We start from the raw sequence: 11,992 nt of genomic DNA, 5'->3' as shown, positions 1-11,992 counted from the left end.
GCCCGTTCTCTCGAAAACCCAAAGAAATTACTGGTAAAATTGGCAAGAACACCCGAGAGAACTACAAAACATGGACTTCTGTGACTTAGACTCTGTTTTAGGCGTCTAAAAAAGTGCCTGTGTAGAAATACGAATGAACTACCTATTGTTCATCCTCCCCCCCCCCCCTTCTGTACTGAAACAGCAGTTTATCGCCTTGATAATCATAGTCCACCGTTTGATGGGACAGCCTGGAAAACTTCGCTGTTGCCAGTACATTTAGGCATTTTTAAAGACAGCCTTAACTGGGGTCCTATTCTAGTCCGGAAAAATTTTGCCTGAAAGAAAGGAGGAATTTACACGTGGGAAGCTGTTATGCGGAATCGAGGAGGAAACCACCCTTCTGGAGGGGACCCCAGACTGAAACAGAGAGTTAAACAGGTGATTTCGCCGTTCTTGTTCCGTTCCTAGTTGGCTCTGTCATGATGAGCAGCCGCCCTTATATAAGAAGCCGGTTGCGGTGGAATTCCATCTTCTTTTTCATAGCGGGCTTAGGACACGAAACGAGGAATCGTGAGTGTAATGTTAGTTTAATTTATACACCCTCCGACACCCAATGACTGTTGGCGGTTCACAAAAGAACACGAAAAACTATAAAACAATATAGTTATAAAAAAAGGAAGGATGACAACCCACGCACCCATCCATGTACACACAGACACACTCCTCAAAAGGGAGATTATGTCCATCCTAGTCAAAGATTTGGGCAAAGTGCCAGGCCTTAAAGGCCCTCCGAAATACCTATAACACACACACACACACACACACACACACACACACACAAAATCACACACACACCGAGTCATCCCAGTGGGCAAACACTGCGACAGAGATGTTATTTTGGGTTCCCAATACTTCGACCATAATGGAGCCCAAAATTTATGTTGGTAAGTGAAACATTTGTTAAGTGAGTTTTATCCCATTTTACAACCTTTCAACCGTTGTTAAGTGAATCTGGCACCCCAAGTGACTGTTTTTCAGTAGCTTGTCACATGACCCCAGGACACTACAACCATCATAAATATAACCTAGTTGCCAAGTGGCTAAATTCTGATCACATTACCATGGGGATGCTGCAAAGGTTGTAAGTGAAAAACTGCCAAGTCACTTTTTTCAGTGCTGTTGTAACATCAAATGGTCATTAAATGGATGGTTGTAAGTAGAGGCATTTTTGAGGAGAGAAGACAAAGTGTAATATGTAAATACAGATGGTCTTCCTACAGTTGGGACTGGCAACTCCATTGCTAAGTGACATGGTTATTAAATGAGCTATTACATGACCCTGATAGAGTTACAACCTCACTTCTGCCACAGTTGTTAAGCAAGATATCATATAACTGTGGCTTGCAATTTTACTGCCAGATTTTCTATTGACTCTTTGTCAAAAGTGAGCCATGACCAAGGCACCTGTGACAGTCATAATTGCTCACTGGTTATAAAGCAACCAAATCTAGATTGCCAAGCTCCTCGGAAACAACCAGCAAAACCATTCAATCAGCAGGGTCTCCTCTTCCTTGATTCTTGCACTCTGTTCTTCCTACTCTTCCTTTGTTCACTTGTCTGTCCTGCCAAATTCTACTAGTTTGCCCACTCAGAGAGTTCAGTGATGTGAAAAGAAAGATAAACATCAATATGGCCATCCTTCACTAGATTTACAGGTAATCCTCAATTTACGATCAGAATTGAGCCCAGAATTTTGGTTGCTAAGTGAAACATTTGTTAAGTGAGTTTTGACCTATTTTACAACTTTTCTTGCCACAGTTGTTAAGTGAATCACTGCCACAGTTGTTAAGTGAATTACTTGATAAATTAGTAATGGTTGTTAAGTGAAACCAGTTTCCACATTGACTTTGCTTGTCAGAAGGTCGCAAAAGGGATCACATGACCCCTGGAAACTGCAACTGTCATAAATGAGTCAGTTGCCAAGCATCTGAATTTTGATCATGTGACTATGGAAATGATGCAATGGTTGTAAGTGTGAAAAATGATCATAAGTCACTTTTCATGATGTTGCAAAATTAATATACACTTAATTGTCCATTATTATGGAATGACATCTGAACAAAAACTTGATCTGTTAAGATCAAAATTTGCTAAAGAGGAATCTGGTAAATTAAGATTCTACTTTAATCTCTTTGCTTTTAAAAACTAATATAGATAACTGCAGTGATGAAGAAATAGATGCCTCTATTTTAAATTGTTCACATACAATTTTACGCTAATACTATTTTTGCATATTCTAAAGGAATTGTATGTATCTTTAAATATACTAACTTAGCTATATTTATTACAGTATCTAAGCAGTAATAAATGTGGCCAGTATGTTAACACTGAAATTCTAGCAGCAGAACTACAAAAAATATATAGGTGAGTAATAAGAGATTTAGTACTTTATATTTTCTTTGAAAGGGGCAGTGGAGTAGTGAATGTATAATAATAAATGACATAATAATTAAACTTGTAATAGTATGTGTTTGAACCTCGGGGCGTAACATTATCCTCTATTACGTTATGTGTCTGCAAGAATAAAATCAATGCAGAGATACAAACATAGAGGTAAACATAAGTATACAAAGCACATAAAAGAATAAATAGCAAGCAAAACAAATTAGAGACATGAAATAAAAGAAAAGGAAATAACAACAAAAATTCTAACTAATTGTTCGATACACCATGTTTATATACTGATTCATGCATTGTATTTTGTTCTTCACATTCTTTCAACATAGGATTATTATTAGGATTAGTCTAACTTCTTCATGCAGAAGCTACAGATTACCAAATCTGGATAATTTACACAGTATAATATACTTATTCTAATATAGAACATATGTATTTGAATGTGTTTATCAGTCTTTTTTTTTTTACTTTGACATTGATAATTATGCATTAGGCTATTTTTCCTTATGATGCTTGCACTAGGCTTCTACATTGAAAATGTATACCTACAAAATATATATTCATCAAGGTTTTTAAAATTGATTTTCAGTGCTGATTATGGACGAAGAAAAAGAAATGCCTTTAGAATACAGGTTGAAAAAGGTATGTTTATTAATACTGTATTTGAAGTGAATTTATGTCATGAAAACTAGTTTATGTAAGTAATCTAAAGTCTTAGAGAACGAAAGAAGGTGTATTTGTATTTGGTCATGTGAGAACCAGCTAGAAGTTTAACATTTTAGATTGTGGTCTTAATTTAAGAGCAATATCTTTGAACACTGCAATCTGTCCAGCATTTCTGGCTGTTGGTTGCATTCTGTATAAAATATAATTTGATTCTTGTTTCACACATGAGCAAGTTATTGTTATTACTTATTTATTTGTATTTTCTTTGTAGTTATTGGGATAATCAAAGATGAGATAAAATCTACAGATTTAGCCACTCTAGAAGATGAATATTTCACAAAGAAAGCAAAAAGGGATGAAAAGTAAGTTGCAATCACCACAATTTAAAAAATTCCAAATAGCTTTATGTCACTTCAAAGATTAACAAATTTGTTATCGTGTACATCTCGTTAGACACAATCTACTTCGTCAAATCCATAGTGACCTTCCAAACAGTTTTTGGTAATTAATCTAGTACAAATATAGTCCTATACACTTAGCAAACAAATATTATGTAGTTAAAAATACATTCCCTCTCTTCTTTATTTTTATGTAAGTATTGCTATAATAAATTTTTAGCTTTGGAATAATTGTGGCTATCATTATATATGCACATGTTCTTTCTAATCCTACATTCAAATAAAGGAAATCCTGATTTGCTTCTAGCTATAGTAAAGTATATGAATTAACAAAAATTCATAGCAAAAAGTTAATATAGAATAGAAATATTTGGAAAAAAGGGAAAAGGATGAATCAAGCTTAATTATAGAAAATTTACACAGCACTACATCTTAGTAAAAGTTTTAATTTTCTGTTATGTAGTAGTAGTATTCCTTCGGCATGCAAAACTAGGAAATATTGCAGCTGATCCCTGAAAGAGAAGGATTACACTAATATACTGTCAATAATATGTTGGGGCAAATAAATTGCAACTTTTTGAATAGACCATTTTAAAAAACAGTGCATTCTTCATTCACAAAATGAGTTGATTTAACGGAAATGCATGCAAATGGTACTGCTTTTTTTAAAAGACTATAAATGCGAAGTTTTATTTTTAATTCTTTCTCCAAAAGTGATTCAGAGACCAGCTTGGATACTTCTGATACCGATAGTGAACATCCTGTAAGTATGATTGTTTAAATGAGCCATTAGTAGTACCAATAATTTGTTTAAAATATGTATTTATAATTCTGAAGACAAAATAATTTGTTTAAAGCATGTATTTAAAATTCTGAAGATAAATGTACGCACTGGGAGGTTCTTTGTATTTTCAAAAATCTTAGTCAAGCCAATTGTGGGACTTGCATAACTACAGATAGACCTCAAAACAATAATTGAGTCCAGGTTTGGGGCATTGTGTTTGTTAAGGAAGGGTTAGGGTTAACCCATGTGATCATTTCACTCAAGAGTCATGATCCTGGGTCTCCCAGCTGTAGTCATTAAGTCTACATGAGTCATTAAGTGGAGCTTGGGATGCCTCAGAGTGGTGCAGTCCCTGGGAGGGCCATATTTTTTAATTGTTTGTAAGCCACCCAGAGTTACTGAGAATAAGTGTGCCCACACATAAATCCTATAAATAAAAATAAAAATAAATAAATAAAAAATAAATAAATAAATTAAAATAAAATAAAATAAATGCTTCAGGCTCAGCCCACACTGTGGTGCCTCTCCCCAACTTGCACGTGACCTACACCAGGGCTCCCAAGGAATCCACCCTCAGGCACCCTCTATATAACGGTACTCAGTGGCAGCACTAAGGCCTGAAGCAGAGGTCCAGTGCTTGACATCATCCCTAGTGGTATCAGTACTTTGACATTCACAAAGCCTCCTTGGGGAATACTACTAACCTTTAAGCGCTGTTTTGAGTCGCACAAGGCTTTTGTTATTAAAGCAGTTTTGGAGCCTGATTTTATGCAGCTTTTGCAGCCTCTGGAAACTAAGGAGTATGCCACATTTTGTAAGAATTGGCGAAGAGTTAACACTCCAGAGTTTGCAGCCATTGTAGCATTATATTGCAGTCAAATGATTCTGAGACTACTTTTAAGCAAAATCTACTGAATAGTGGAGCTAGGAGAATTACACATGCCCTCTTAGTGGTGACTTTCAGTATTGGGAATGAGCATCCCAAGAAAGCTCAGATTTCTTTTCTAATTGGGCTTTTCATAATTCACATATTTCTAGGATGTTTTAAATGCAGTGTCTGCTTCTACTTTGTTCCTATTTTTGTTTTTAAATACCTTTGACTGTCTTTGAATTTTAAATAATGCATTTTAGGAATCATTGTGATTATTTACAACAGTATTTGTTGTGTCTATAATTCATATTCTGTTTATGTTCAACATGATTTTGAGGATATTTATATTTGAAAAAGTCAGTCTACTGTTGACATCTGTCCATAATTTCTCTTTCAGAATTCAAATCACATGAATACCTCTTTGATAACCTTATATCGGAAAGGAAATCCAGATTCTTTACCTTCATCTCCTAAAAATGATTTAATTATGTCTACCAGTACTTCACAAACAGTACCTAGATCAGGTACTGTTTCTTCTCAAGCTCCATCAGTGACCAAAATTTCAGAAGGTGGATGGTTTATTGATAAGACCCCAGGCCCAAAGGAGGAAAACTTTTTTATTGATCTTTGTGCAGAAGAAGACTGTGATAACATTAAGCAGAAAGCTGAGGTATTTTTCTTAATTTCTCTGTGCCCTTTTCTCATTATGCCATCCCCAAAAAACCTCAAGACCAACAATAACTTTAAAAAAATATTTTGGTACCTTAGAAATAAACAGGAGAATATGAACAAATATTGATTTACATATAGACTAATACGTTTAAAATGTGGCATTGTAACATTAAAATTAAAATATAGTGAGAGTTATAAAGCTTAATTTTTTTTGATGAAATTGCTTGAAAATCCTTTGTTTCCCCTGTGTCCAAAAAGAGTCAATATGTATGTTAAAACACACACATCAAGAATCTAGTGTTTGAAATAAAATGAAAATGTATCTTTCCAATGTTCTGTAACAATTCTTTTTTTCACCAGCATTATCTGAAGAAAAGTATCATAATTCTTGATATCTTAATAAATTTGGGATATTGGTGATAGTAGCCAGAAAAATATGTTTAACATGAAACACATGCCCTACAATTATATTAGTAATATGTTGCATTTTAACTCAAAATGTGAGGATAAATTAGGATAAATCCAATTCGTTTAATTTCTAGCTCATGGATTGTATCCATCAGCTAAATGATGCCATTTAATAAGTAATCCTTATTAAATATGTTCTGAGCTCTTAGCAAGATTCATAAATTTTTCTATATGTTAATTTCATAAGATCAAAGGAGACTGTTTCTTTGAAGTTATGTTCCACTGATTTACAAAAACAGAGTGTTCAGATCTGTTGCTCTAAATATACTAATGTTACTAAATTATTTCAGTTTCTCATAAAAATGAAATGTTGGCTTTAGACACACAATTAATTCCTCCAATAGATGTAAAACTACTGAAGCTTCAGTAGCACTAGGATCTAATAATCCACATAACAGATTACAGAACGGTGGTTCTCCTCTTACCTCTCGGACAGGTCGCAGTCGGTGTTGGTCGGAGGGCAGAGATTGAGCAATAGGCCCCTGAATTATGGGGTGCCACAGGGTTCGGTCCTGTCCCCCCTCCTGTTTAATATCTACATGAAGCCGCTGGGTGAGATCATTCAACGGCACGGGATAAAATACCATCAGTATGCGGACGATACGCAGCTGTATCTGTCCGCCCCGTGCCAACTCAGTGAAGCGGTTGACGTGATGTGCCAGTGCCTCGAGGCTGTTAGGGACTGGATGGGGGGTTAACAAGCTTGTACTCAATCCATATAAGACCGAGTGGCTGGTGTGTTTCCCTCCTACTAATTGGCCAAGTGTTCCATCTCTCAGGCTGGGGGGGTCAAACAGTACACCCCTCAGACAGGGTTCGCAATTTGGGAGTCCTCCTGGACCCACAGCTGACTTTTGAACACCACTTGTCGGCTGTGACCAGGGGGGCATTTGCCCAGGTTCGCCTGGTGCACCAGTTGCATCCCTACCTGAACCGGGAGGCCCTCACAACAGTCACTCGCGCCCTTGTGACCTCTAGACTGGACTACTGCAACGTGCTCTACATGGGGCAGCCCTTGAAGAGCATTCGGAGACTCCAGCTTGTCCAGAATGCAGCCGCCCGAGCGATTATGGGTGCACCTCGGTTCACCCATGTAACACCTATCCTCCGCGAGCTGCACTGGCTGCCTATTGGTCTCCGGATACGCTTCAAGGCGCTAGTCGTCACTTATAAAGCCCTTCATGGTATTGGACCTGGGTACTTGAGAGACCGCCTGCTGCCAATTACCTCCCATAGACCCATTAGATCCCACAGATTAGGCCTCCTCCGAATTCCATCTGCCGGCCAGTGTCGACTGGCGACTACCCGGAGGAGAGCTTTCTCTGTGGCTGCTCCGACCCTCTGGAACAAACTCCCCGTGGAGATTCGAACCCTCACCACCCTCCAGGCCTTCCGCAAAGCCCTTAAAACCTGGCTGTTCCAACAGGCCTGGGGCTAAAGAGCTGTTGCCCCCGTCTCAAATGGTATGACTGTCGTGTGTTTTAAATCATGCATTGTTATGTGTCATTTTTTAATTTTTTGTCTGTATCCCCCTTCCCTGGTTTGAGTTGTGAGCCGCCCTGAGTCCCCTTCGGGGGAAAAGGGCGGCATATAAATATAATAAACAAATACAAACAAACAAACAAAAGCTGAAGTTAAAGAAAATGGCCGGGAAGCTTTCTAAAAGAAATGAAATTCGGTTTTTAAGTTTTACAAGACTTTTAAGATTGGCTTCATTTGAAGAAACTGACTCAGTCCAAAAAAAAAAATATAGTTTGAGAGGCCATTTTATCTAAAAATGGATTATCAGATATTTTTAAACTATGGTTATCACTTAATGTGAGCTATTAAGCAGAGTTTTAAAGATCTATATTTTAAAAAGTAGAATGAATAATAAGAGGGGAAAGTGTGCCATAAAAAGTGCTAGGGCAGTAGCAGAAGCACCTTGTATCTTAGTTTAAAAGGCCATTATATTGACTAGCCTTTGCATTGTATCTTGCTGGATAAAGTATATCAGGAAACTTTTCTTTGTGATGTAGAATGCTGGAAACATTTCTGTTTTGGAGACCGCAAGAAAGAAGTCCAAGAACAAAAAATATAAAAGGAGAAAAGTTGAATTTCCTAATGTAGATGAAGAAATAGAGTCAGTTTTGAAGCAGCAGAAAGGTAAGAAGTGGCCTGTTTGTACTTATATGGGAAAATGCAAAGGGGTATTTCACTGTTTGTCAATATAAAATTTGTTCAGCTTAATCTATATGAAATTTGTGGCTGTTTTACTTCTGTTTAAAACAACCAATCAGCTGCGGTTGGTCTTTTAATATTTTCTTGTTTTTCTGCAGTTAAATCAAGAGAAATAGAGCTGCAAACTTCCTCAATGACATTTGAGGATATAGGAGGCAATGATGAAATTTTGAAGGTTAGATTTAACTAATGGCTTTTCTTAAAATTGTCAGCTGAAATATGGTGCAATATAGAAGACTTTAACCATAAAATGATGAGTGCTGAATGTGTTATGTTGGAAAGCAATTATGATTCTTTGTTAAATGAAATCCAATTGTCTTAACAAGCCTGCTTAGCTGCATATTTCTGTTTTTACCGATTGGAAGGGGCATCGAAACATTTACTCTTTAATTGGACATATTTCTTGATACTGCATTATATATCATTCATTAATGATATATTTCAAACACATCTTTTGTAGCCTTAAGAACTAGAAACCTGCTAAGTTTCAAAAAGAAAGTTACGGTTTTTAAGAAATTGTAGGCAGGTTTTAGGATTACAGTTTTGCTTTCACAACAATTCCGGTGAAAGCACCCGTGTCTGCTCATTACTTTGTCACGCTTCATTGATTTATAAACAGTATGATTATTTGAAAAAAGTAAAATAGGTTAACTTTGTTGAGCAAAATTCTCAAGTCCAAGTTACAAAGCAGAATATGTGTTACTGAGTTCATGAATAAGAGAAGATATTCAGTGTTTCACACTCTGGATATGCCTGCATCAATAAAGATAAGGAGCTAAGAGCGGCATGGTGGCCTAAAGGTGGAGCTCTCGCTTCACAATCAGGAGGCTGTGAATTCAATCCAAGGTAGCAGCAAAGAGAAAGTATCTGCTGTGAGCTCCGCATAGGGGTCAGGAAGGGCTCCATTCAGTCACCCTGACTCCACCCTGATGCAAGGGTTAGGTTAAACGGCAACACTTGTAGCAGTTAGCATCTCTTCAGTAAAACTACAAGCATTCCTTCATTAACCCGATTCCTGTTCATGCGGCAGTGTTTATCTTTGAAATTGCTAGGGCTGAATTCCACATTCTCTCCGGGATCATTAGAGCTAAAACTGTCTTACAACTTGCCCTTATGCAAAACAGGGACAAAAGTTGAGATTAAAAGGCCATTGGCAATGACGGGGGATATCCAGCGTAAGCAAGCCACAAATATGTAACTATTTCCCTATATATCCTGATTTAGAATCTAAAAGTAGAGCAGCAAAGGATAGCAGTCAAATGAATTTTACTTCAACATTGCCATTTTTATTACAGGAGATATGTAAGATGCTGATACATATCCGTCATCCTGAAGTCTACACTCATTTAGGAGCTGTTCCTCCTCGAGGATTTCTTTTGCACGGACCACCAGGGTGTGGGAAGACATTACTAGCACAAGCAATTGCCGGGGTGAGATTGTTACAACAATTACTTTTCCTGTTCAACTGTTCATTATTTAAAATGTTAAACTTCAGACATGTTTGTCTTTTTAAAATGCTGTTGCTTCCAGGGACAAATTCTGTCTGATCATTACTTGCTGGAACAGAATGTGACCTCTGATCACTTTTCCTCCACTATTCACTTTTCCTCTGTTTAGTCCAAATCTTGCTAAATGTTGTTACTTAGATTAAAGCTCTTTGTTTTCTTCTTTTCTTTTTATTCCAGGAACTTGAATTACCAATACTCAAAGTGGCTGCAACTGAGGTTGTATCTGGAGTGTCTGGTGATTCTGAACAGAAATTAAGGGAGCTCTTTGATCAAGCTGTGGTAAGACCCTTTAAAAAAGTATTTTATTACTTCATCCCTCTTCTGGCATCTTCATTATGAGTATTGGCCAAATATGAATATGAGAGAAGAAATTACTAAGCAAAATTTAACATGACTTCATCACTGACATAAGATTCCAACTCATTTTTATTCCTTCCCTGTTTCACTTTTTTGTTCCTTGAGTAAATGAATCCTTCTCGAATAAGGATATAACTGCAGAAGTGAGTTATTATTTTTAACTTCAGCATAAAACTAGGCTCAGAATGCCTGTCATCATCCAATAGCTGTAACTTGACAGTTGGTCACACAGTTTTGCATTTCAGTTTTTTAATTTTTTTTTAATTTTTAAAAAAATACTCTTGGATAGAGGTCACTATTTCATTTCATCCAGCTTGCTGTTCTGCAGACGTGAGTCATTTTTTTACACATTGTGTAATCTTCCCAGCAAACATTTTTATTGGATGAATGCAAAAATATAATAAATGCCTAGTGAATTGGATCTGTCTACACATAGACTCTTCTGCATCTGGTGCTTCAGATATGTGCTAAGCAACAACTCATATAGCACTTAGCAATAGCACTCAGACTTATATACTGCTTCACAGTTATTTACAGCCCTCTCTAAGCGGTTTACAGAGTCAGCATATTGCCCACAACATTCTGGGTCCTCATTTTACCCACCTCAGAAGGATGGAAGGCTGAGTCAGAGTCAACCTTGAGCTGGTGAGACCCAAACTGCCAAACTGCTGGCAGCTGGTGATCAGCAGAAGTAGCTTGCAGTATTGCATTCTAATCACTGCATCATGCCAGTTCTTGTATGTCATTATGTCATATCTTTATGTTGGCTGGAGTAAGAATTTTAGTCCAGCTACTTGGGAGAGGCTGAAATATGGCATTTCTTCTTGTCACTTTTTTCTTTTCCTTCAAACCAAAATATTGGAATTTTTTTTTTTGTGGATTTCTTTCTTTTTTCCCCTTTTATATTTTTTTTGGGGGGTGGGGGGGATGTCAACAAAGGAGATCCAAGATTGAACCTATTTTATCCAGTGGGGGAGAAGGATAGTCAAACCATTAGGCAGTTAACCATCTAGTGTTGTGTTCATTTAAGAAAGCTATTTTTGATAATCATCTCTATGTCCCTTAACAAATATATAAAAAGTTCTTGTCTTTCTTTATAAGTAATTTTGTTTATTAGTGAAAAAAATAATTTATATTGTAGTTAGTTAACCTATACGTAACCTATAGGTCCTTTCTTACGGAAGATTTACTCTTGATCAGCTAGCTAGGTGGCACAGTTGTTGCACAGTTGAGAATATGTTTTATAATATGTCATGTATATAAAGTAAAGTATACATGACATACTGTATAGTATAGTTACAGTATGTTACAGTATAGCATATTGTAAAGTAATAGGACAAAAATACAGAAAAGTGTTTTCCAAAGTGCAGAGATTCATATTTTAACTGTGCTACTGCTAAATCATTGATAGATGTCAAGCACTTTTGTCAAAAAAAGTGATTGCTAATTCCATTATTTCAAATATTTCATCTTGTTTTCAAATTTAAAGGTTCACTGCTCATGGCAAAACTACTTACTGAATGATTTGATAAAAATTAAGTATAAAGAAGGATTTTGGGTAACCTGGCATGAGCTAGGATAGGGTAAGAATGGCAGAAGGAAGAAAGGA

General features: G+C 36.6%; 1 protein-coding gene across 2 annotated transcripts in view; it reads left to right on the top strand.

The window, feature by feature from the left end:
- The first annotated feature begins 63 nt into the window (after positions 1-63).
- Positions 64-11,992, top strand: part of NVL (nuclear VCP like) — a 57,013-nt gene continuing 45,084 nt past the window's right edge. For both annotated transcript variants that reach the window (XM_087717845.1, XM_087717844.1), the window contains exons 1-10: positions 64-420; positions 2,333-2,406; positions 3,029-3,081; positions 3,377-3,467; positions 4,218-4,266; positions 5,556-5,828; positions 8,317-8,443; positions 8,617-8,693; positions 9,814-9,948; positions 10,204-10,305. In XM_087717845.1, coding sequence (XP_087573971.1) covers positions 355-420; positions 2,333-2,406; positions 3,029-3,081; positions 3,377-3,467; positions 4,218-4,266; positions 5,556-5,828; positions 8,317-8,443; positions 8,617-8,693; positions 9,814-9,948; positions 10,204-10,305 — 1,047 coding nt within the window. In that variant the 5' untranslated portion in view covers positions 64-354. The remainder of the gene's footprint in view (positions 421-2,332; positions 2,407-3,028; positions 3,082-3,376; positions 3,468-4,217; positions 4,267-5,555; positions 5,829-8,316; positions 8,444-8,616; positions 8,694-9,813; positions 9,949-10,203; positions 10,306-11,992) is intronic.

This window comes from Thamnophis sirtalis, unplaced genomic scaffold, assembly GCF_051295495.1.
Source record: "Thamnophis sirtalis isolate CommonGarterSnake01/CBP01778 unplaced genomic scaffold, rThaSir2_p1.2 scaffold_6, whole genome shotgun sequence".
NCBI classification, from domain to species: Eukaryota; Metazoa; Chordata; class Lepidosauria; order Squamata; family Natricidae; genus Thamnophis; species Thamnophis sirtalis.
This window is presented reverse-complemented; position numbering and strand designations above follow the sequence as displayed.